Source organism: Hydra viridissima, unplaced genomic scaffold (genome assembly GCF_058129835.1).
Source record: "Hydra viridissima isolate aposymbiotic clone 2 unplaced genomic scaffold, HvirCarnegie_v1 scaffold_15, whole genome shotgun sequence".
In the NCBI taxonomy this organism is placed as follows: domain Eukaryota; kingdom Metazoa; phylum Cnidaria; class Hydrozoa; order Anthoathecata; family Hydridae; genus Hydra; species Hydra viridissima.
Genome location: NW_028324314.1, coordinates 5,959,570 through 5,987,012, shown reverse-complemented (window position 1 = coordinate 5,987,012; position 27,443 = coordinate 5,959,570). Strand labels below are relative to the sequence as shown.

The following is a 27,443-nucleotide window of genomic DNA, read 5'->3' as shown; positions in this document are numbered from 1 at the left end:
GCAACTTTTTTATTATTGAGATTTATGCTTACATACTTGTCGAAGCAAATCATTATTTGTTATTTTATTAAGTATTATGAAAAAGTAACTATACAAAACAGAGCTAAAATTAATCTTAATGGAAAAACTTAAGACATAGCTCTTTATAAACTTACTTTCATCAAATAGCTATTTGCAACTAAAAAAAATCTATTATAAATTTTGTTTTTCATGTTATTTTTTTTAAAAATTAAAAAGCGTTGTGTAGTTTTTAGGGTCCTTGCCATGTGCTTTTTACAGTGCACTGTAAAAAGCACATGGCGAGGACCCTAAAAACTACATTGTAGTAATAACTAAAAACTATATTGTAGCAAAGTAATTAAACCATATTGTAGTTTAAGTACTTTGATACATTATAAGTTTGTAAAATAAAGTACAATTTAATCAGAAAGTAGATGTAAGAAGTTCATGCAAAGTATGAGAAAGTTAGAACAAGTTTCAAACAAACAATGCATAATTGAAACTATGTGGTTTTTTTTCACTTAAAGTTTTTAAAAAAACTTTAAGTGAAAAAAAGAATTAAGTATGAACAAAAAAAAAAAGACTAAGCAAAAGGTTCATGCGGTTATTGGGCCCAATCACATGTAATTAGTTTTAAAAGGATTTTTTTGATTTCAGACACGACAGTTTTGCTTTTGAATGTCAAAGGTTCTTCACGAATTTTTAAAAAATTTGTCATCAACTGTTGGAAAAAATCTTCTAATAAAAGACCTCCCCTTCCTCTTCTTCCCCCCCCCCCCCTGTATTAGCGTTCCCTAATGGGTCTTCGCCAGCTATGAAAAACAAAACAAGAGAAAAAACAATAACTGCAGATAAGCAGATTGGACCACTACCACCTGCTAACTCAACAACACTTCTGTCTTTTATTATTTTCAAACCAGTATTTGCGGAGATAGTGATTAAATATATTTAGATATTATAATTTACATTTACCTTTTTGACGTTTCATATACTTTTTCTTTCTATTATTTTTATCCCGGTACTATTATATATATATATATATATATATATATATATATATATATATATATATATATATATATATATATATATATATATATATATATAAAACGAAAAACTTAAATTAAGTGTCTTGTAAACAAGATAGTTTAATCCTGAATTAGCAAAAAATAGTCCTTTTATAAGATATTTTGAAATCACATAATTTTTTTGTCCTATAAATTCTTCATAAATGCCTTCTGGAAACAATTCTAAATTGCAGAAAAACAGATTTTTCAAATTTGGAAAATGTTTTTTAAATTGATTAGATTTTGTAAATGGTCAACAATTTCTTTGAAACATTTGCAATTCCACCTTTAAGTTGCAATTAGAGTTAATTAGAACCCATCATGTTAACAACAAAGGTGTAATATTTCAAAATTTTCATATTAAAAGCATTCTTCAAAATTACTTCTGTAGGATCAAAAATCTCATGACTTTCTAAATTTACAAACCTTTCCAAGTTCATAAAATCTTTTCAATATTTTCTAACAGATAATCTAACAGCTGTTTAAAATAATTAATTGTATTTTTGAGAAAGTCTAGCAAAAATTTTTAGTCCACAACCCAGCATAGTAGGAGCACCATCTATAGTGATTCCAATTTATTTTTTCTGCTCCTATTAAAAATCAATAAAGAATTATCTCATCTCCAATATATTAGACCTTTTGTTAAAAGAGTTTTACAAAATAAAATTTTGTTTTTTGATTTATTTTCATGTGCTATTATTATTACTGTTATTATTATTTTTATTATTATTAAGCTTTTATTTTTATCATTTGTGTATAATAACTTTTTGAAAATAAAATCTTAGATGAGTGAGCCAATGCAAGTGGATTTTGTTGATAATGAATCACTTAACAGAGACGATTCTTTTATAGTTGAAAACCCTACATTGGTATTCTAATTTTAAAAATTAAAGTGATTTAGTTTTAAAATTTTTATTATCTGCACATTAAGCTTTTAGGCATGACTTATAAGGAGTTTGAATTTAAAACAGTTATAAATATAATTATGCATGAGTAAAAAATATCCAATCCATTTTATAATCTTAGGTACTTCTGTACTTCTGGTTCTAATAAAGTACATTAATGGACCTGTTTTCTGCACTATTTTGTTATGCACCATTTTGTTATGCACCATTTCATTCTGCACCATTAATGTACAGTATTAGTATCAAAGGTATATCTAAGATTATTGATGATAACTATACCAGTATAGTTTTGATTTAAAAAATAATTTTGTTAATTTGATAGCGTGGTTTGTTGATATAAAAAACATAGTTTTAATATGATTATAATGCATATATATATATATATATATATATATATATATATATATATATATATATATATATATATATATATATATATATATATGAATTATTTGGCTTGTAAATATCTTACAATTCTGGATTTTAGGATTTGGATGCATATGCTTCTAGTTATGTTGGACTAGCTAAACTTCAAAGGTTGGTCTTCATTGCAAAACATTGCCCAAGTTATTCTGCTGATTCCCTTAGGTAATCATAATTATTTATTTTATTAAATGCAGAGTAGAGTCATTTTTCTATCTAACAAACCAATTTTTATTCTATCTAACAAACCAATTCAATAAAAAAAAATTTGGGACAATACTAGGTACAAACAAAACATTTTTATACCTAATTGTCACAAATTATATTATGTATCTTAAATTTCTTAAAAACAATAAAATTTGATGAATGTCATTAAATTGATTTATTTGTCATAATTCATATTATGTTCATATAGTTCCATGGTATAGGTTATTCAGTTTTTTTTAGCACTAAATCTTGTTTTAGTCAAATAATTTTAATTAGACTAAAAAGTTAATTGATTAAATTTAGTTAGACTAAAAAGTTAGTCGGCTATTTTTTAGTTAGACTAAATTGTTCGTTGAGTAATTTTATTTACGGTAAAAAGTTAGCCGACTTATATTTAATGGGATATAAGATTAATAATCTAAAAAAAAAGTAGAATGTTTTTCTACAAATTATGTATGTATGTATTTAAATTATATTCTCTATGCTTTTTAATTATAAATAAATTTGTTAATACAAAATGAAAAAAATGTTTTTTAAAGTTGATAAAAGAGAGATAGAAGGATTTATCTTTCACCATTTGAAAATTAGTTGTAGGATGTAGTCTGTGGTTTGACTAAATGATGATGTTGTATAGTAAGGTTACATTTCTAAACTATTGTTATTTTTCTTTACAAAAACTAAAAGTTTTTAATGATGTCATGATGATCCAATTATGAATATGTAATGATGATCATCAAAGATCACCTTTTGACACTTTTGAAACAGGTATATGACTCATTTGTCTTGCTCTTGTTTCATCATTGCATCATCATTATATCATTAAACACTCTTAGTTTATATAAAGAAAAAGTACAACAGATTGGAAATTAAACTTTACTATAAAGCATTAATTAAATTATCTTAAATTGCTCTTAGAACTGCTGCTTCTGCTGTGAAAACAACCCACTATACTGATATGTACAGAGACATTATGCTTAAATTGAATGAAGCTATGTAAGGGTAAATTTAACTTTATTGAGTTAAATTTAAAGAATTGTTGTAAATATTTTGAAATTTACCTTCTTGATTTTATTTGTTCTCTGTATAAATTTCTAAGTGTTTGTTTTTTATTTATCATTATCTCTACTTCTTCTTCTTTTTTTTTTTTTTTTTATTATTATCTTTGTTTAAAGAAATCAAAAATAAACACAAAATACTTATTTTCCCTTTTTTTCAAATCAATAATCCACATTATTCTATTTTTAACAAAACAGATTTAAATATTAGTTAAAAATTTTCTTAAAAGTTAGCAATAAATGCAAATAATAACATGTTTTAATTAAAAAAGAACTATGAGTAAATATAAAATATGATAGTTGCTCTAAGCAATGTCTGGAAAATATGTTGGGTGGGATTTCCCATCTTGTCTCTATAAGCTTAAGCATAGCTGCTGAAAGAAACTTCGGGTCCTGGGGAAGTTTTCTTAATGGGCCCTCATTATGATCAATCGTATAGCCAGGACCACTAAAAGCATGCTCTGGCCATTGAAAATTTCAAATGAAGTTAATTAAATCTTTTAAAAGTCAAAACTATTTTAATCTTTTGAAAGTTAAAGTTAGGAAAAAGTGTACAAAAAATAATGTTAAACACTGCCTTTTGACTTGCAAACAAATTAATAACTTCTTCAAAATTAATTTTCATAGCTATTTTTGCTTCAATAGATAAAATTTCTAAGTCATTTAAAGGATTTTGTGTCATTGTTGATCTTTTTTGTTTTTTTTATCCCAATATTTCAAGCATCACTTATGTTTCTATACAAATAAGTCAAAGTCTCTGTGACTAGGTTTATTCATAAACATTTATACACATTTAATAGTTTAAAGACTGTTGACTAAAGCATATAAATCACTCAAAATCTCTTTGAATATGACTTCCTTTTGTAGAGTTTTTCTGGTTCATCACAGTAAACCATCCAACAGCAGGGAGCTAACATGCTTTCATTCCAGAATCTTTGGTATCGCTTTCCCATCACTTGAATATCTTGGTGGAATTGTTCACCTTGTTCATTACTCACAGTGCCCAAACTTTCAGGAAAAAATGCCAAATGCAAATGCAGAAAATGCATTTTCAATGACATACAACAGCCCACTTTTTGCAACGAATCGAGTGGCTTTTGAATACAATTCTCATATTCACATGATTTGTGATTCCCCAAGAAGTTCTTACAATCCCATACAAATGCTTTCCACACTTCTTTTTTGTCGGAAGTAAGTGACTCTTCAAATCAATTGTCTTTCAAAACCTCTTGAGTTTGGGGTCCGACAAAAACGCCTTCTTTGAGTTTCGCTGCACTAATTTTGGGAAATTTTTCAACCAAGTATTGAAAACCCGCTGATTCAGTTTTACCTAATGCTTTTGTTCAGTTAAAAAGCATTAGGTAAAACTGAATCAGCAGGTTCGTATTCAGTTCTTAACATCCAATCATGTTTTACGTAATGTTCATTCAAAGTACGACTATCCCATAAACAAAGAAAGCAGCAGAACTTGGTAAACCCTGTTTGCATACCCATTAGCATACCAACCACTTTCAAATCACCACAAATGTTCCACTGATGAGTTTTGTAATCAATAGTGTCTAGTAATATTTTCATATTTTCATGAGTTTCATTCAAGTGTACAGAGTGAGCGATTGGAATACATGGCTTCTGATTGCCAATATGAAACAACACGGCCTTCAAACTCCTTTTGGATGAATCAATGAAAAGGCGCCAATCATGAGGCGAATGCACTTGGGATAAATTTTCAAAAAGACCATTGACATTGATGCAGTAGCACAAGGGTCCATCAATTGTGAAAAACCTAGATAAATTGTTGTTACGCTTTCGAAATTGGGATACTTTGACACCAACTGCTAACAAATTCTTTTCTTTCAGTCTTGTTGTCAAAGGTTCAGCTTTTTCCTTGGAAAGGGACAACTCTCTAACCAAATCATTCAGTTCACCTTGTGTGAAAACTTTGGGCTCTTCGCTGTCAATATCTGGAGCAAAGTCAACATCAGCGGCATCTTGACATTCAACATCAACAACACATTCGTCTTCAACAGAGTCTAATCCATCAGCGGGTGGTACTGGAATAAGCAGGGTGCTGAAATGAGGAACAGGCCTCAAGGCCGAATCCAAATTCGGGTACACAACTTGGTGCTTATTTTTTGACAAAAATCCAGCAGTATTAACAGCGCAAAAATAACAGTCATTGTATGTTCTTTTGGTTCCCTCCAAATCATTGGCTAATCAAAAAGAAGACCTTCATTTGTTTATCCAATCTTGTAATAAGCTGCAACAACTGTAACAAGCCACATGTGGTGCCCAAATTTTATCTTGATCTCCCAAAGGACAACCGAAATACAGCTTGTAAATTTTCCAGATTTCTGGAGTGATTTTCTTTTGCTGCCCTGACAATCTAAATTGCCCACAAATGTAGCAAAAGGCGTCTGGTGAATTTTTGCAATTTCTAGGCATTATTAGTTAATTTTATTGAAATAATTACCCTAAAAATAAAGAAACAATATATTTCACACTAAAACTATATTTTAGTGCAAAAAAAAACACATACATTATCTCAAGACTCAGACTTGTTGACCAGTGCTATTGGCTGCCGAGAGGGGGGGGGGGGATGTATGGGAAGATTATTATGTTCAGCCTCACTTGCAGAATGACAGACCTGGAACCCATATTAAGATACAGTGTCAAATATGGGATTTTTGATCTGAAATTTTATGTCAAGTGAGTTATCTGTACTTGCTTATATAGGTGCATGGATTTCTAGAAAATAATGTACCATTGATGGATTACTATGGGAATGCTATACTGTTCTAGAAAATAATAAACTTTCTCGTGTTCTAATAATAGATCCATTTGTAATGATGCAAGTGTGATGTTCTAATGAGATCCATTTGTAATGATGCAAGAACTTTCTTTCTAACACAATATCTTGATGTGGTTAAGACCAATTTAACTTATTTACATGAAGTAAATCATCCAAATGTTGCTTTTAAAAACAAAGGTAATGCAAAAATTTAAAGAAAAGTGAGATAAAAAATCAAAACAATAAATGTCCATCTTGTGTAGTTATAAAAAATGCTTAGGAATTACTGCTTAGAATTTGAAAGCAATAATTTAAAAAAATTTTAAAAGAACTTTCAAAATAGCTTTTGTTATGTTTTTTTTTTTTTTTTTGAAAAATTGAGAACTGCACAAAATATTTTAAGCACTTTTTTTAATTTAGCTCACATGATCAGGATGATTCTGGAAAGCAATCAGAACTAGATGGACAATGGATTGAAACAACTAATAAGAAAGCCCAAATAAAGGTACTATATGAATAAAATAAAATCCATGTAAATAATTACTTCCAAATAATAGAATTTGAGGTTGTTTGACCTCATCTGACTTCTTGACAGAATATCATTTTGTAAATTTTTCTAAGCAAATGCTTTAGTTTATTGAACATCTCTTTATGAATGAATGGTAACTTAGTTAAGAATTAGTCATTCCATATACATTACATAAAGTCACTAAAAAAGGCTTTTACCACCTCTACATTTCTTTTTACTTCTTTTCAATTTTCAAAATGCTGAAAATCTCCTTTAAAATACAACTAGCTGTTAGTAAAGATGCTGTAAACAAATATTTTAATTACTAAAGTTAAAATTGAAATTTTGTTTGAAAAACAAAATTTACATTAAGGTAACACAACTGAACATAAAGTTGCTAAAGTTGTTCCCAAAACTGATAAAAATTTTTATGTCATAACTTTGATGCAACTGGCTCATTGATTTTAAAATGGTCAGTCAAAATTTTATTTTACTGAGCCAGTTGATGCAATTTGCTTAGTAAAGCAAAATTTTGACCAACCATCACAAGTCAATGATTACATGTAATACATAGTTTACACATTTGTTAGCCATCACTGGCTAAATGTAGGATTTCTTAAGTAATATTGCTCAATACAAACTGTACAAAATATACTGAATAGGTTATCATGGAAGAGTTGCACAAAACAATTACTTGGTCAGTAATGCCAATAATGTTAAGTGATTGAGTTTTATTACAAGTTATAAAAAGAAGCTGCAATTCTATGGAATTAAATTGATTGGTTTGATAAAAGCAGGTTTAAAATATTTCCCTCAATATGATGAGTCCAAATGGGTTGCAAGTAAGGTATGGTACTTGAGCCAAAAAATAAAATTTCAATAGTATGGAAGAGTTCTGCTATGGTATGGAGCTGTACAACTGCTTCTGGTAAAAGCAAATCTTTAATTGATAGTAAATTTTGTTCATTACAAAATCAAAATAAACAAAAAAATACATACTCTCAAATTCCTGAACATTAAATCAAATTTTGTTTTTCAAGATGAAAATTATTACATCTTGCAATGTTTGGGATCCTGATATCAATAAATAACAGGGCTGGTATAAAAAACCCACCTTAAAAAACCTGTTATAAAAGTTAAACTTTATGCATTCTCAATCCTTAAATAGTGTCTTTTTGAAGGAAAACAATATAAAAACAAGGATTTTTTGGCATTAAGCCAAGTTTATAGCTGTTCAATGCATTCATTTTTACCAAAAAGTACTTATGTATTACTTTTCAAAGAAATGTTACAAATTTTTTTTTTCTTTTCATAAAAATGAGCCATATTTCAAATCTCTGGCCTCCAATCTAAAAGCATGTTAAGATTTTAGTTTTACCAATATTCTTATTCACTGCAGAGTTTATTTTATACTGTTCTATGGTTTATTTATTTGCTTATTTTTCAAAATGTTTATCTATTCATCAGTTTTATAAAGAACTTTGTAGATCTTCAACAGTTTCACTGTTTTCTCTGAACATAACTAGTTTCTAAGCTTTGTCCAAATGAACCCAGATGTTGAGAACCACCTCTCAATAAGAACATCCATATATTAACATAAAATTCCGGAGAGATGATAAGAGTCTCCTTTCATTTTGTTTAGGGTGGCTCCAAATGCCTTCATTTGTTCAAAAAAAGATGCTGCTTCTCTTATATAATCCAATATTAACTATCTAAAACCTTCTTTAAAAAATTGAGGGTAAAAAAAAATACCTGAAATTTCCCAATTTTTGTGGGCACTTTTTTCATATTCTCCCCCAGATCTTGGAATAAATTTTGTAGTTGCTTTTGTAGGTTTTTAAGCATGCAACCTATGAGTTTCAATCTGTCTCATCAAGCAACTGTGGTATGCATCCCTATTTTTTCTATAACAATCCATGGGCTAGATGAATATTTCTGAAATACTTATGAATTTCTACAATTTGCTTCAAGATGGCAGTGCTGCCAGTTTTTGAAACTCTAGTCCCTCAACTGAGTTGAATGGTAGGCATTGGACTGAAGAAAAACCAAGCAACCTGCTTATTAAAAGAATCTTTTTGAAAGGTGCATGTTTTGATAATGAAATCATTTAGATTAGAATGTTTCAGCTTACTTGAGTTGGGGTAGAAACTGGACTTTCAGAAACCAGCATATTTCACAGATCTCTAGCATTAGAAACAACACTACTATTGATGATTGAGCTTCCAAGCATACATTCTTGTTCATAGGCTTTTTATGTGTTGCATTTTTCTAGATGCGCATGAACATGCTTGACTTTATTACTGACTTAACTGTGTTCTTATCAACTTATATCAGACTTAACTGTGTTCTTATCAACCATAGAAACTTTGAAACACTCACATCTTTATTTTTTTCCACTTCCAAATGACATTCTTTCCTTTAATTATGCTAAAAGTTTAAGAAGAATCTTTTAACTGATGAAAAGGAACAGTCAGTTACCAAAGGTTTATTTTATATTTAGGTTTAAAATCTAAAATTAAAAAAGCATAAAAATATCATTTTAGGCTCAAAAAAATTTTTTTTTAAAGATCAAAATTAGGGATAAAAATACTGTAATTTAAAAAACCGAAATAAAACTGAATATGGTAGGCTGGTTTAATTTTTTCTGACCCTGAAAAAACTTCCTAGAAGAAATCACTTTAAAGTTTAATACGGCATACCATATTCATATGAAATAATATACATCCTGGATTAATTTCCAGGATATCATTAATTTTAAACATTTTAAAGTAAACATGAAGGAACACGACCATGAGTTTTCAGCTTGTTATAAAGAGAAAACAAAAAGTTTCCAAACTGTGCACTTTTTTAAAGAATAAATAAAATATAGGTGGGGCACTGATTTTGTTTAGGTATTTTTACATTTAAGAAGTGTGATGTAAGACATTTTTAAAAGTGTCTTCATATACAATACATTTTGAATTCTTTTATAAAAATCAGTGTTTTGTAAAAAGTGTTTTTAAAAATTACATGAGTTTTATTGTTTACATAATCATCCGTCTGAAAGCTCTCTTTAAAAAATTTTAAGAGACTGGTTTGGTAGAAGATCAAAAAACTGAAAAACACAGTTGTAGTGGTCGGTGTAGTTGTACCTTACTTCATTGAAAATGCTGCTTGTGAAGCTGTAATTGTCAATCAGGATCAATATCATTTGATGATAACTAAATTTTTGCGGCCTGAATTAATTAATATTGATCTCAAGGACATTTAGTTCCAACAGAATGGTCCTAGACCTCACTTTGCTAATGAAACAATCACTTTAATTGCATACCTAATTTCCCGGATGTTTTATCAGCAGAAATGTTGATGTTAATTTACCACCAAGATTTATCACTGTTGAATTATTTTATTTGGGGTTACATGAAAAGCCAGGTCTATAAGAATAACCTACAATTGATTCCTGTACTTAGAGCCTCAATTATGTCAAAATGTCATGAAAAATTTTAACAAAAGAGTTGACATCTGTGGAGCTGCATGAAGAAACCATATGAAAGATATTTTTCTTATATAAATGTAATAATCGATACTTAATTTACCAATAAAATGTTTTTGAAACTGAATTGAAGCTGTGTTTTATTTATTCTTAAAAAAAACTGTGTAATTGGAAACACACTATACTTTCATTCATTCAAATAAATATGAAATTGGTAGCAAATTATATCAGCAGTGATTGCTAACAAAGATACATTTCCTATAGAACTAACTTCAGTTTAATAAATTAGAATAGATAAAAAAAATTAGATAAAAAACTTTTAGCTCAGAGAAGGATTATGTTTGATTCTGAAGTTTAATTAGATTTAAAATTTTGGATAATTTTTTAAGTTTTTTTTTCACAAAAGTTATGCATTTATTTGGATTGACCTTCAGCTACACAACAACTTTTAAAAAAACTTTTTCTACTAAATGTATAACACAGATTTAACATTAATATTAACTTGGTTATAATTTAATTAGATTTTGATAATTTTAGTCCTTACTAAAATCATTCATTAAAAGGAATTTTATTTAACTAAAGTTTAAAAGAAATGTTAAAAGGACACTTTGGTCTCTTCTTTTGTGACATGAACTTAAACTTATATCATCAGATCTCATCAAATAAATCTGTAGAGAGTTGTTGGTAAGGCAAATAATGGTAAGGCAAGATAAATTAAAAAAAGACAAACAAAACTAGTTGAATAATAGACCAGCCTAGTCAGAATCTTTTGAACTGTAACTCCATTGTAAATTTGTACATATTGTCTTAAGAAAATCTAAAAAGATTTTTCACAGTTTTTTGAAGTTCTTCCATTAAATATTTTATCAATTTTATTTTAGTTTGATAAGCTGGAGCAAGATTTGAAAACATATAAAAATAATTCTATAAAAGAAAGCATTCGGTAAGTTTTAATGTAAAGTGTGTGTTTATCAAAATCTTTATTATTTTGTTTCAATTTTGTGTTGTTGTGTTAACTTTTTTTTGTTCTATTATGTTTTGTTATATTTTGTTCTATTATTATTATCTATTTATAATAGTAGCATAAGTTAAGATTTTTAATGTAATAATTTTTTTTGGTTATATTTCAAAAATTAAGGTAATTAGACTAAATATAGTTAGATCAGGTGTCTTAAAGGTGTATTATACACAGGTATTATTTATTAATGCAAATCAGATTTAAAAATAAGATATGATCTGGTTAACCTTAAATTAATATATTCACAAGTATATACAATAATAAAATTGTATTTATCATTGATATTGATACTAACTCAATAATTTCCATCTTTAGCTGACAGAAAATTGCTTTAGATTTTTTTCATACACACAGAATCAACACAAACACAATCCATTTTGATTGAAATAATGCTTCTTTTTCATGTTCTTCCTTCCTTACTCTTTCCTTCTTTCATTATTCAACAAGTTTAAATTTTCCCCTTGAATTAGAGATTTTTTAGAATATTAACTTTAGAAAGCTTAGGAAATTTCTCAAAAATAATTATATATTCTGTATATAGTATAAATGATTTTACAGTAAACTTCCGGTTATTCGAGTTTCCTGCTTATTCAAAACAATTTTCCTTCCCCATGAATTTTTCTTAACAAACTAACAAACTCAGTTATTCTAAATTTTGGTTATTCAAAGTTATTTCTTATTCCCTTAGGAGGTCCGAATAACTGGGAGTTTACTGTATATTATTTATCTCTTTTCCTGTAAGATTTCTGAAAATCAAATCCCATGAGTTGAGTCATAATTATTTTTCTTGTTTCCAAGCCTTTTTAAGATATTTTTGATCAGTGCAACTGTTTGCATTCTTTGAATATGCTATTTTTCTAACTTTTGGTTTTCTTGTTGGCATGATTTTATTTTAAGTACATAAAAGACTGTCCGAATGATAATAACCGATGGAATTTTTGAAATATTTCAAGGACCATTTAATTGAATTTGATTATTTCTTGTTTTAAATCAAGTTTATCTGCAAATATAAAAAAGCTTTTAGAAAATATCATTGTTAAGCTTATCACAATATTTTATTGATGTAGTATAGACACCTTGCATGAGCTTTTGGGTGACAGTTCTCATAAAATTTTGTGATGCCAGACCCCATATTTGGCAGAATTGATTGATGTCTGCCACAATTTTGCCCGTCTATTGAAGCTGACATTTCATGCTTGCCCAATATTTTCTAATTGAACAAAGTTGTGGCAGATTTGGTGGATTCCTGTTTTTTGGGACGAAATTGACACCATTTTGTTGATACCATTTGATTATACTGCTTAAGTAATGGCAAGATGCAAGATCTCATCAAAAGACAGGCAGATCATCATGCTTTCGGAACTTTAGAATAAGTTGCTTTTTTAAACACTCTTTTATGTAAACTTTAGAGTTCATGTTTTGGTTTGTCAAAAATGACTGAGTTTTGAAATCATACAAACAGATGGCTTGCCAAATTTTTCAGTTTTAATTGCTTTTAGCAAAATAATCTACTTTGTTCTTATTGGGACTGTGTAAGATTGCTGGCCTGAGAGTGTTAAACAGTTGAATTTGCAGTAGATTTTTTATCCAGAATAATGCACTTTTGATTTCATCAAAGCTTTTTTTTTAGGAATTTTTGACTGCAACTTTATACTTTGCTGAATTGCTGTTAGGGTCTTCCAGGGAATTTCTGCTTTCTGTATGTGTTGTAGCTATATCACTTTTTGAGTTGGATTGTTGACTTGGGAACACCAGTTTTTTTTTGATATCCCAAGTAAAATACTCTGGATTTGCGTCCATTTTCCTGATCACTTTTCAATCAAGTAAACTTGATAGACCTCTTTCTTGGTTTCTTAACTTCTATTTCAATCTGTAGCTTTCACTCCATGATTTGATGATATGAACAACAGTTTTCAGCGATTGTCTGGTTTCACACCCCCCTTTTTTTTTTTTGGCAGATTCTGGAAGAACTTTGTCTGAAACGGAAAAAAATGGTAATCATTTTTATTTTTGACAAAGAAAAAGTACCCTAATTCACATTTGAATATTCCATTTTTCCATTAAAAATGACGCTGCTTTTAACTCCATTTTGAAACTTTTTAATCATAGTTTTAAAACTATTAATTCAAACCGCTGAAACTATCTGGTTTTTACAAGCGTTAAGAAATACAAAGAACAAAAAAATGACTTAAATTAAAACATTAACTGAAAAGCTGCTAAACTTATTCATTACAACATATAAAGAAATATAAACCAACAAATAATTAGTTGTGTTCATCAAATAGTTTCATGAACACCTAATTTACTGGGTAGTTAGTACTAATTTAATCCCAATAGTGAAAAAATGCATGCTCTTTAAACCTCTGCATCCACATGAATTTGCTGAGATTTGCTCAGGAATCATGTCTATGTGTTCCAAACATTGCTTTAAATTTGCTTTGCTGCAACACCACATTGCTTCAACTTGATTAGTTGTCACGTTTGTTGCCGGATCTACAAAGTGAAGCAAACAGTTCACCATACCATGCTGAAAGCCTTGTGCTCCAAGAGTGTTATAAGCACCCCCACATATCACTCCTAATTTCTGTGCCTGGCCTTATCTATCGATGTATGATTGGCAAAAGAATGCTGCATCACATTAAGCTATGGGGATTAAAAACCTTTTTTTGTTGTTGGCTCATAACTACCAAATATTCATTGCCCTTCCACAATTCTGCCACGATCATTTGCGGCGAGCAAAAAAAGATTTGCTAATCTCTACAACACAGCCAGGGCTGCCTAATTGTACAGGATTATTCAAAAAGTAATCTACTGCAACATTTCTGCAAAACTGGTTCCAATTCTAATAGTTTCCCTGCATCCAATATCCAATTCTTTTTGAATATCTTCTTGCGACAGTCCCAGACTTTTGCCTATGCTACGAGCCCATATGTATGTTATTCCAATGATCTTCCACAACTCCAGTTTTGATTTCTCAAAAATGCTGCCTTTGTGAATGTTTATAGTCTTTTTACACTTTTTAACAGTACATCTCCAGATTGTTCCATCTACACTGTGTGTGTACAGTTATTCGCTACACTGCAAGTTGTAAACAAGACAAATCATTACAGTAGCAAGCAAACTGAATTCTCTCAACCACTTTATGCATTCTTCGTGATTATTCATAAACCACACACCAATTTGAGCTAACAAAATTTTATCGAATTCATCTATGGTTGGTTTTCTAGCCATTTTGAAATTCCTCTTTACAAATTACATTTAATACATTTGTTAAGTGACAATGTTAAGTGAAAATCTATGTTTTTGCTAATCAAAACTATTTTTATTTCTTATTAAAATTCCAAAAAACATTCTAAAATAGCAATTGTGCTGCTCCACCTTGTCCTTGAGTCACAAATTAAAGCTTTTTCTTTTCTAGATGTTTTAATAATATTTAGCTGAAGGTCATCATCATTCCTGACCTTTAGAGCTTTATGGAAATGTCTCCCTTTTGCATATTAGAAGAGAGAAAAAAAGAAAATCAACTTAGAAATAACTATTTCTTTAAAAATAAATCCTTCCATGTAATTAGGGACTTAAGTTTTGGATAATTAAAACCCCACAAAAATTTAAAAAACAAGTAAAACATTATAAGCTCTTCTTAATCAAAAGTTGCAACCTCCTAACCCTATCCTTCATTGAACTGAAACCTTTTGTCCTCTCCTAATATATAAGGTTCTGGGTTAGAATTTTCCTACCTACCAATACTTAGGTAAGAAAAAAGAGAACGCCATGCATGCGCATGAAAAATCTTAAGAATTTTAATTTACCTTTAATTGAATTTAAGTAAGGTGCAATAATTTTAAAAGTTCGAACTTTTAGGAAAAAAAAGTTCAAACTTGAACATTGAATATTTAGTGTAAAGTTCAAATGTTCAAACTTGAACATGTTCAAACTAGCAGTCTTAAATATGAATAAGAAAAACTCAACTTGTAAGATGTTGTATGCAGTTTTTGGTTAAATGTATATTAATAGTGTATTTCTTATCCATGCAGAAAAAGACCTTTCTGTTAAAAGAGTCTATTAAAAAAATTCTTAGAGTTATTGATATTAAAAATTTAATGGAAAAATAACTTTATGCAATAAAAATCCAACTTGCAATATTATAGATATATTACTTTCAAGGTTTCTCTAGCTAGTGCAGATACTTTGATATAGTATTTGGTACCACCAGAGTTGTGTTTTAATAAGAATTATATCTACTTTAACATAACTACTTATACATGGCTAAAAGCTAAAAAAGTTTTTTTAGGTTCAATCAAAAGAAGCCCCAAAAAACAAAAAGTCAGAAGTAACAGTTGTAGTCTTTTGTGAAATAGCTTTAATAACAAAATGAACAATCAGCCTGATGAACTGCACATGTACCACACATTACACAATGAGTACATAGGTTTGTCACCACACATCAAGGTACTTAGCACAATATACATTTCATAGATTCTTGTTTACTTATAATCTTTTCCAGCTTATCAATATCATGTCTTAAATATATCTCTGTTTCAAATCTAAAATGAACAAATTCTCTAAGTCTGCAACTAGCTTGAGAAAATGAACACTTGACCCACCATTATTTCTCTCTAGTTCTTGCTTAAGGTATCTTATTTCTGCTCTAACCTGAGAAATAGGAATCTCAATTTAAATGTATGAAAGACTTCAAAACAGTAAAGAATTCTTTATTTAGTTCTACCTTATATAGATTTAAGATGGAAAAAAATTCAGTAAAATTAAAGTTTCCCTAATCTTATTGTGTTCAACCTTTTTTTTTTAATGCAATCGCTATCCAAGTTTGTCAAACAGTGTGGGGAGGCTAATCATTCTAAATTCAAACCTTCATATATATTTAAATTTAAAATAAATAAGAGTAATCTGTCTGTGTGTAGAAAATCATCTTCAACTCAGAGATTAACTGCTATCCTTTGGTTTATTCTAATGGAATAAGAGTTTAATTTAGCTTTGACTTTGACATGGTACCCTAGAAACAAAAGAAAATCATTAGGCCAGTAACTATGGTTTTGACAACGCAGCTATTTTCATAGCCACCTGTTCCTTTAAAAATATGACAAAATATGGCTTCTTCTGCAATATATTAATAGCTTCAAGTGAGAAAAACAGCTTTCATTTTAGGTATGTATGTTTTTATAATCTGCTGCAGGGTCATGCAGATTGCAAGGGGAGGCATTTATGTAAGAAAAGATCTATTTGTTTGTATTATATGAGGTATTTTAGAGAAGCTTTTTCATTTCAGACAGAAATGGCTGCTAGTAAAACCAACTAAATCTTGAAAAAGTACTTTGTAAATATTGATTATGAATTTTAAAACACTTAGTGTTAATTCTTAAATGTTTATAAAATTTGAAATGATTGTGACTTCATTTTTACTTTTACAATACATTTATTTTATAGGCGTGGTCATGATGACTTAGGTGATCATTGCCTTGATTGTGGTGATTTAAGGTATAGTTTATAATAGCTGCAGTTTTATTTAAATTGATATTTAACTTAGTGCAAATTTAACTATTTTTTAAATTTAGTTTATTTTATATATTATTTATATATCAATACTTAAAAAACCTCATACTATAACATCCCTATTTTTCCCAGGAAAACTGTTAAAAAATATGTAAAACTGTTAAAAAATATGTAAAACTGTTAAAAAATATGTAAAACTGAAAACAGAAGTCTGACACTAAAAATTTAAAATCTAATCTACTGCTAGAAATCTAAAATCTAATTTAATACCCAGTAAAATATCAAAATATAAATGATTTTCTGTTCTTACAACAACAAAATCCAATATATAATGAGGCATACAATCAATGAGGCATACCTAAGGCAAAATTATAGGATAATTTAAAATCTTTTAAAAAAGGGATTTGATACTTACCTAAATGGGTTTTATTTTCCAAATGGCAATATACTGGAGAAAAAATCAAATTTACTATAAAATTAGCAGAAATTTGTAACAAACAGAAAAATTAAAATTTGACATGAAACCTCTACTTTGCTAACTTCTCAGCAAGAACTCCATTAATATTGTTGCACAATTATCTTCCATCTCTTTTCACCATAGATTTGTTAAAAGAAGCAAAATCTTAATTTTTTAACAATTATCAATACAACTAAATGTTCTTTATGACTTTAAGGTAGTCCCTTAAAAGTCCACTGTTAACTAACATGTAACCACAAAATTTGTAAAATTTTGTTTTCTAAAAAGTGTTTAGAATTACATTTACCACATTTTTATTCATTATGTCCTCCCTCAGCATCAATCACAGCTTCAAGTTGACTCCTGAACCTGGAACAGGTAGTTTGGATACAGTCCTTGGACATTTTGTTTTAATCCTTCTTGATAGCAGTCTTCAGAAAATTGACACTGTTGTGGGGATGTTGACAAGCCCTTGACTCCAGATATAACTAGATTGAATAATCAAGAGGTTGCAAATCTAGAGATCCAAGGGGCCATAACTCTTCTGACCAGTGTTTTGGCAAGTTCTCCTGGAGCCACCTCTAGGTCTTCTAAGATGTACGTGGAGGTGCTCTTTCCTACTGGATCATAGCATTGTCATTTTGAAAGTAGTTTGCACCAATCCAGGGTTTAACATGGTTCTCCAGGATACAAATTTACTCGTTGGTGTCATTTTTCTGACCAAATTTGATAAAGCCCAGAGAGATTTTGAGACTATCTGAGGAAATCAGGTCAAAATTGTTTGATCTTGAATGTATACTTTACATCCACAGGAACTACCTAGACTGGTTGATGACTAATAAAGCTATTGGTTCTACTGTTTGAGACAAAATCAACAATAAACAATTTCTCATATGAGAAGAGGATGGTTGTTGGTCTCTTCTTCAGGAGGCTCAGAAGTTTCTTTGATCTTTCAAATCTATTTTTTTTGACATGTAGGAAAACCAGATGTTTATTAATCCTGACTCTTGAATTTGCCTTGAGATCCTCCTTGACCACATTTTTGATGGTGTGCTCACTTAAAGATAACCCTTTAGCTATTTTGCTCCATTTTCTTTGTTGTATTCTAAGAAATTTAACCCTTGACTACCTTAATCTACTAAGGAGATTGAACTGACCTTTTCAAACTGCTAGGCTTCCTCTTAACACAAACAGTCATTTAAAAACCTTTAATCATGGTGTAGACAGTACTCAGAGGCTTGTTTAGCATCTTGGCAATTTCTTTGTGTATTGTGCCATACATGGCCAGGTCAAGAATTTTCTTATTATAATCTTCTTCACTTTTTGGCTGTTTTTTTCATTTTTATTTTCAAATATTTTTGCATCTACAATAACAAACTATGTGCATAAAAGTAGCAATAGAACATTTATTTTTAAATCACCAAACTTATTATGAAAATTTTGGTAAAACTCATATAAAAAGATCTACTGAAAAAGAATATAGTTATTTTTAAACTTTATACAAGTTGTATTTCGTGTTATAAAATTTTTAAGATAAAATAAAAGATATTATTTTATTACTTTTAAACCTATATACTAATTTGCAATCTTGTGATAATGTCAATGTGCTGACATTTTTTTACTTTATGTAAAATATGAACTTGTAAGATCAAACATTTATGATATGCTTTAATTTTCTCAAACTTCGAATTCTTTTTTTTTTCAGTAATGTTAAAAAGGTTTCTCATAATATACAGTATCTAGAATCTATAACTTACTCTTTTGCTGAGACACATTTTTGAAAAAAATTTGACAAGAATGTCATTACATTCTTGTTTTAAACAACTTCTTACAATCACCAAGTACAAAATATTTTTAAAAGCTTTTAAAATAAAGTATGTTTTATGAAGAGTGGGTTCAAAATTGATATGTGGTTAACAACCATCTGCTACTATAAAGTATTAAAATAATAGAGTTGCTGTTTAGTAGCTATATATATATACTTGCTTCTAGATTATTTTCCTCTTTGCTTTAGCAATGCATTAAAATGTTACTCTCGTGCCCGTGATTACTGCATATGTGCTCAGCATATAATTAACATGTGCCTAAATGTTATCAAGGTAATTACTATTTTATCAATATTGCCAAATCTGTTGTTTCTATTGCAAGTTTAACTGTATAGCATCTTTTATTATATATTGATATCTATTAGTGTGTTTATCATTTATAATATTATATTTATACTAAATTTAAATCATAATTATATTTTATTATACTTATATAATGTTAATATTATACTATAATTATGGTTTCCACAAAATTTTAATTTATATGCTTAATATATATATATATATTTTTACATTATAACTACTTCAGTTTCTTTATTCTGCCACCTGAAAATTACTCTTTAAATTATTTACAAATTTGATAATTTTTAATAACACTAAATAACACAAAATTCATCAACCTCAATATCTGTTTTACATTAAATTTTGCTGTCTTTTATAACCTACCAAATTTTCTTTTTATCTACACCATCTTTTGGTGTAATTAAAAAAGAAAGACCAAAGCTTTTCTTCTAAGATTTTAGTTTTACACTATACACAAAATGTTCACTGAGAATTATCAACATTTCTGGTGCTAACAACATCAAACATTTATTATTATTTTTTTTTTCATTATTAAGTGAATGTCTTTTATAAAAAACATAAAGTTGTAGCTGACTCACTAGTTTCCAATATCAAATAATGTCTTGATTACTAGTAGAATTTTTTGGATTTTTTTAGTTATCAACTAAATGACAATTTGCAACCATCAATTTAAGTAGAATAGCTGTCAAACAAAGCCTAACTACAATTACTTTGTTTAACAGCTTGTTTTGACAGCTTTTGAAGATGGCTCTGAAGCTCAATTTTCTGATGCTTTTTTAAGAATGAATTAGGCAGAGTAAGCTCAATTTTCTGATGCTTTTTTAAGAATGAATTAGGTAAAGTAAGCTCAATTTTCTGATGCTTTTTTAAGAATGAATTAGGTAGAGTAAGTGCAATGATCATGTAAAACAATGAGTCGCATGATCTTCTTTTGCAAAGTTAAAGTTTCAATAAAAAGTCTCAACCTGTTTTCTAAAATAATGTTTTCAAGAATCCCAGTGTAAAAAAAGAAAATGTTAAAAGGTTGGTGATTAGAAATAAATTTCTTTTTTCTCAAATTACTATAAAGTGATTGACATTGATTTTTTTATTTAAAGTAGTTATCCATAATTTAATGGTTGTGGAAAGAAAAGATAAAATAAGTTTAGTGTAGTTTTTCTTGTTCACTTCTCATACTAAACATATAAATTACAACAAGCTATTTCTATATAAAAGAAAACATTTGAAGTGCATTTTTTGCTAAATTGTAGGATTTTCATTTATTAATAAAAATTAACTTTGGTGTGCAAAATTATTTTAGATAAGCAGGTAAAAGTTTTTAATAAATTTATGGTAATAAAAATTTACTTTGAATTTTTTGGTTAAGGTCAGTGTTCTCATGCAAAACTGGGCACATGTTCAAACTTTTGTGCGAAAGGCAGAAGCTATACCAGATTTATTTGAAACACCAGCTGCAGTTAATTCTCAAAATGTAAAGTTTAAAATTTTATTTTATATCAGTATATTAATTATATATCAATTTTAAAGTTTAATGTTGTTACTATTCCATAGGAGAAACAAAAAAAAGCAAATGCAATTGTGATAGCAAAGCTTAAAGCAGCTCAAGGTACGCTATTTTTTACTGTAATGGTTGTTATTGGTAATTAATTTTTTATGTTTTATTAAATCAGATAAGTTTGTCTTTTAGGACTTGCAGAACTATCTCAAAAACAATACAAAAGTGCTGCATGCTCATTCCTAAGTGTGACTTTTGATCACTTAGAATTTTCTGAGGTTTGTGTTTCCTGTCTTTTATATCATTTTTGAGATTGATGATGAAAATGTGAAAAAAGTTTAAAAATATCGCAATTCTTTGCAAAATATTGTGATTGTAACTAATTAAATTGAGACTAATAAGAGCTTTTTATATATCTTATTTTAATATTTATTATCCTCAGATTATAAGTGCCCAAGATGTTGCCATTTATGGTGGTTTATGTGCATTAGCTACATTTGATAGAGAAGAGTTACACAAAAGAGTTCTGTCTAGCAGGTTATTATGTATAAACATTTTGCCAGGACCTGTCTTAAACAACTCTATTAGCAAGCCTAAACAAGTTTCATATATTATACAGTTATTTATATCTAAATCAAATATTTAGCTATTATTAAAGTTAAATTGCTTTAACATTTTCTTTTTCAGTTCTTTCAAGCAGTTTCTGGAACTTCAGCCTCAACTCCGTGAAGTGCTGCTCAAATTTTATGCTTCTAAGTATGCAACATGTCTTGATCTATTAGACAAAATGAGGGTATTTCAAAAATTATTTAATTGTAACATTTAGTTAGTATGTAAAATATTGTTCTATCTGCATGTACATATGTGTGTGTATTAAGGTGGTTACAGTGCTATATGTAAAAAAACATTTCCTGGAAAATCACTTTAGGGAGTTCCCCCATGTGATTTTCAGGAAATTTTAAATTAAAATAAAAAATTCAATTCATGAAGTTTTAGCTCAATTGGACAATTCCAACCCTCTGCCTTATTGAAGTTGATATCTTAAAAAAATTGGGAAATTTGTTTGTAAAATGAAATCTTTTCACCCTACAAACATGATTCAGATCTCATTTTGTGCACTCGGTTGTTCACTTCAAGTTTTATTATGAGGAGATTAGCAAAATATAGGAAAAATGTAGGTGAGTTATTTTAATGTATAATTATTCATTTATTTGGTACTTTTATTACAATTTATTCTTTATTACTGTCAGATTAATACAAATTTTTAAAAAAACCTTTCTGACAAAAAAGTTAATGCATTTTTAAATTCTGATATTTAAATTGGAATAAATATTGAGGTGGTTTCTTATCAATTCATGATACCTCTAAATAATGGTTGTTATTCTACAAATAATTTATTTTTCCCAATTACAAAAAGGCTTTATTTTTTTATGGATATATATTCCCTTTTACAAAATGATTTAAAAAAAGGTTTTACAAAATGACTAAAAAAAAAAAAATAGGAAAAAGTAGTTTAGAAGAATAACTTTAATAAATTTATAAAGAATTAGAGTAAAGTTGGAACTTTAGCCTAGAATTGATAATTAATGAAGAGAAATGACACTTGTCTAAAAATCCTCACTACTTTAAGGTAATTATTCTGATATTTTCTTTCATCATAGCTATATGTTTTATATTTTATATTTAGAAGTTTTTGAATCTTTGAAAGCAATACACCAGATGAAGAAGGGTTTGAGGATATCTACAATGCACAGAGGAGGTAGACATGGCAATACTGGAACCTGTTAAAAAGAGAAAAAAAATAAACTCACAGAATTGAAGAAATTATTAATGAAAAGCTATCCTTATTATTGGATGGTATGCTATCTCAGACAGAGACGCAGTTCAACTAATATCAGCTACAATAGAATTTCTAGGAGATAACTCAGCAATTTATTGTGAGTAGGAGTATCATTCACTTATGCTGGCAAGAATTTAGAAAAGAAAGGAGAAAACTTATTCAAAAAAGGTTTACTAATTTAGATTTAGAGGGAGTTGTTGTGCACTGCAATGGAAAGTTACTTCCAGATATTTTTAATAAAGAAAATATCAAGAAAGTTGCAGTTTTAATTATTTGTGGAGAAAAAGAGCAGTTAATTGGAATTCCTTATTTAAAAAAATGCAGGGAGTGCTGTGACAAAATCTGTCTATTCATGTCAAATCTGTCTCTTAAACAGTGGGCACATTGAACAAAATTAAACCAATGTGCTTTGATAAAACATATATATTGGTCAAGTTAAGAATGCTTGTATTTTGTTGGAACAATTAATGGAGAAAAAATTATTTTACCTTTCACATTGCCACCACATTTTGGAGATAGTGTTGGGATCGGTTTTCAATATGTAATGGGAAAGGCTACTGGATCTCAACCAGATATTTTCAAAAAATTTCAAATTGAATGGACCAACATTAATAAAAAAACTAAGCCAAAATTTGAAGATGAGGCTGCAACAAGTAATTATACCCATATCAAATTTTGAAATTGTAAATATTTACGTAAAAGTGTGGTTGGATGCCCATAAACCAGCACACCCAAACCAGGACTTACAATTAATAAAATCTTTACATATTAATAACTCTTTACAATAAAATACAAGAAAATCAATAAATTATCTCAGATATTTCACTTTCAAAAATTATCAATCATTTATGGAACCTCAATTCAGAACAGGCTGCTTTCTCATTATTTGACGACTCTTTAAGTAATTGTATAAAAAGCAGAATGGCAATAAAGTTAATATCTCTAGAAGATGAAGATGAAGAACTTTATGACTACTGTAATATGAAACCATTAGTGAAATTAAATGAAGTACCTGAAATATTAGAAAAAGATGTGGACCATTTTACTTCACTGCAATTAATTACTTTTTTTAAGAGATTCAAAATTAGTATGAAATTTTTGCATATTAATCTAGAATTTTTTTTAAACTTTACCTTATTTAAAAGGTAAAAAATTGTGAATGGATTAAAAGTTGTAAATGATAAAGGAGGCTGAAAAAGGTTTTAAATTAACAACCGATTATAAATCATGCATAACAAAATATGAAGTACAAGTAGTTGCTCAATGTTGGTAAAAATTTCCTGGTTGCTCAAAGGCCTCCTTATCCGAGCCTCTGCTTTGTCAACAATGAATTAAAGTGTAAATTAATTTTATGAAAATTGTCTTTTATAAAAAACTATGTGTAGTATAATATGATTAAAAAATCTGTTCATTTATAAATAATAAAAATCTTGTATATTGTTTTGTTTTTTTTTTCCCAACTAAATACACAATACAAGAGTTTTAAAAAATTATTTAGTTAATTATGATTATTATTCTTTATTGATTAAAGGCCTTATAAATAAGAATATAACAAGTCAATATTTATAAAAGATTTAAACATATATCAATTCATTAAATTAATCAAATAATTCAATCAATTAAGTTAATGAAACTAGTTAAATTTAAGCAATCAGCTTAAATTGAAGTAATTTCATTAACTTTTCAATAATAAATTACAAATTACAATTTATTTTATTTTAAAAGTACTTATACAATAGTATTTAAGTTATTATGGATTGTTGCATAATAGAAGAATTCAACCTATTTCTAATATATATGTAAAAATGTAAATATCTCAAAAACTATAGGTTGTAGCTAAATAAAGGAGATGATAAAAATTGAAGAGAACAATTTAGTGAACAAAATCAGACCCGAGTTATCTTTCTAGGATGAACCATTTTCATTTAATAAGTAAAAAATGATGATTTTGTTCAAAATTTCGACCTCAATGAAGCATGGGTTAGGATTGTCCAGTTCATACAAAAGTTTTACGAATGTCCTTTTTTAGTCAAGTGGCACAATTGTATGTATGTATGTATGTATGTATGTATGTATGTATGTATGTATGTATGTATGTATGTATGTATGTATGTATGTATGTATGTATGTATGTATGTATGTATAATATATATAAATGAATCTGGCAAACTAATTTCCAATTTTACTTAAAAGGTTTTTTTTATTTAATTTATAAATATATATTTTAAATTAATTCATATTTAGGGGTTTCATCATTTCTAATTTAACATCAAAAGTTTAATATTGTAGGACAACCTAATGTTAGATATTTACCTCTATCAACATGTTGGTAAACTTTATTCCCAAATTCGTAATAGAGCTCTGGTGCAGGTACAGAATATCTTTATATTTTTTATACTAAATGCTTTACGTTATTTATTACAATTGTTAACTTACTGTAATTTGCACAATTTATAACATCACAGCTTGTAACATTTACTTATTACAAATTAAGTAAATGTTATAAATTAGTATAGTGTATGCATAATGTATAATCTAAAGTAAAAAAATATGTTAAAAGTCTAAAACCACAATAAAATCGAAAAATTAGTTTCATAAAAATCTTTAAAAATTTTACAAGGAAAGTTAGGAAACCACAAAAGTCAGCTATTTATTTCTCTATTTTCCTACAGAATAATATTATCCTATATAATTTTATTTTCCTATAGAATAACAATTTACTTTTAAGAAACCAGTTTAGGAAAATTTTTCTTGTAAACAGTATTTTAATCCATACGTGTCGGCCGATCTTCACAAGATGGCGACATCGTTTAATACTTCGGTTGAATCGCTCGAAGATGAACTGACACAGCTCATCCTCGACGGGCAAATTATGGCAAGAATTGACTCAAGTAAAAAGGTAATTAAAAAGAATTCTTAATAAAGATATTTGCTTAATAAACTACTCTGAAATCCAACAAAACTAATTTTGGCTGTGGTTGTTTCGGTCAACATTTAGCTACGTTTAAAATACTAGCTTGGTATTTTTTTGTTTTTTTGTTTTATGAAAGTTCTAAAAAGCTATCTATTAGAAGATGTTTTCGTTAGATATTGTACGCTCGAGATATCGACCACAGGAGTGCAACATTCCAAAAAGTTCTTTTATGTGGAAAGGAGTATGAAAAACGTACAAAAGTAAGTTTTTTTCATATTTCGTACAGATAAATTTTAAAAATTAAACCAGCATATGTGTGCGTGCGTGCGTGCTTGCGTGCGTGTGTGTGTGCGTGTGTGTGTGTGTGTGTGTGTGTGTGTGTGTGTGTGTGTGTGTGTGTGTGTGTGTGTGTGTGTGTGTGTGTGTGTGTGTGTGTGTGTGTGTGTGTGTGTGTGTGTGTGTGTGTGTGTGTGTGTGTGTGTGTGTAAAGATATAGAATAAGAAAAATTTTAACTTGGGGTCACCCAAGGGTCAGGTGACTACACTCATAGTTTTCTCTTCCCTAACTGATCATAACCAACAACTTTTACTAAAAGCATTTCCCTGTATGATGCAAGGGTTGTAAAAGTCTTTTCGGACTTTCCTTGATATGATGGCAATGCTCCGGGTTTTCCAGCTACTAGATATGACTTTACTATGTTAATCAAAAATGCATTTGTAGCTAATTGGTCATGTTTTAGGGAACTAAACCACACTGTGGTAAACTAGCGTTTTCACAATAAACACGTCGATAAATCACAATCTCTCCAAACAAAAACCTGCTTTAAAAATTTTCTGGTTTATTTATACGGTATACTTTTCCAAAAATATCCCTCAAAAATCATCATAAAAAACCGCTAACGTATTTTTTTTTGGTTTTTAATGGTAAAAACTATTAAAATTATTAGCTCCGTTATAACCTCGCTGGGGACAAGAAAGGTCGGAGGGGGCTGGAACATGATTCCAACCATAAGCACCTTGAACATGGAGTCCGGGGAAGTCCAACCCTGGCCTAAAACCTTCCCTGGGAGAAATTAGCCCTGTGTGCAAAACCCGATGAGGATCGGATCAAATCTGTGGATTTGTATAGAGCACATTCACACATACACACACAATTTCATCTTTATATATATATATATATATATATATATATATATATATATATATATATATATATATATATATATATATATATATCCGTACGTATATATACATATATTGATAATATTTTTAAGGCTCTTTTGCTAAGAACTGTGGTGCTTCAACATCAAATACACGTCAAGGTGAGCTATATTATATCCTAAAATATTTTTTATGAATATTTATTTTTTTTTAATGACCTTTGTTTCTTTAGTCAAACCGTGATGATGACGTAACCCGTTAAAGAACTTTATTACTAAGCATCGTTTTTTGAGTTTTATGTAAAGAAGAAATACATTCATATCTTCCATGAATATGTTTTTAATAATTTAAAGATAAATTTAGTTATGGTTTTCAGTAATTACATAATTTTGTTTTACTACAAAGCTGAGTTATGGGCTATGGGCTCTTCTATTCACGAATATTGTTTTAGAGCTTACCCAGACAGCCTCCCGTTAGAGGCCCAATGCTGGCCCAG

General features: G+C 28.6%; 1 protein-coding gene across 1 annotated transcript; it reads left to right on the top strand.

Moving 5' to 3' along the window:
* Positions 1-1,300: 1,300 nt before the first annotated feature.
* LOC149878390 (COP9 signalosome complex subunit 1-like) lies at positions 1,301-27,275 on the top strand. Its single transcript, XM_090072857.1, has 17 exons — positions 1,301-1,936; positions 2,460-2,560; positions 3,518-3,595; positions 6,866-6,950; positions 11,307-11,368; positions 16,886-16,936; positions 19,423-19,507; positions 20,904-21,008; positions 21,089-21,143; positions 21,225-21,310; positions 21,475-21,569; positions 21,720-21,825; positions 25,162-25,242; positions 25,634-25,771; positions 25,960-26,046; positions 27,061-27,108; positions 27,180-27,275. Exons 1-17 carry the CDS (start codon positions 1,853-1,855, stop codon positions 27,207-27,209), a joined length of 1,377 nt encoding a protein of 458 aa, XP_089928983.1. The 5' UTR covers positions 1,301-1,852; the 3' UTR covers positions 27,210-27,275.
* The last annotated feature ends 168 nt before the right edge of the window (positions 27,276-27,443 follow it).

Coding starts and splice junctions, on each gene's coding strand:
- LOC149878390 (XM_090072857.1), top strand. CDS start 1,853: ATGAGTGAGCCAATGCAAGTGGATTTTGTTGATAATGAATCACTTAAC. Junction 1,937..2,459: donor TAGTTGAAAACCCTACATTG/GTATTCTAATTT, acceptor TCTGGATTTTAG/GATTTGGATGCATATGCTTC. Junction 21,570..21,719: donor AAAAGAGTTCTGTCTAGCAG/GTTATTATGTAT, acceptor TTTCTTTTTCAG/TTCTTTCAAGCAGTTTCTGG.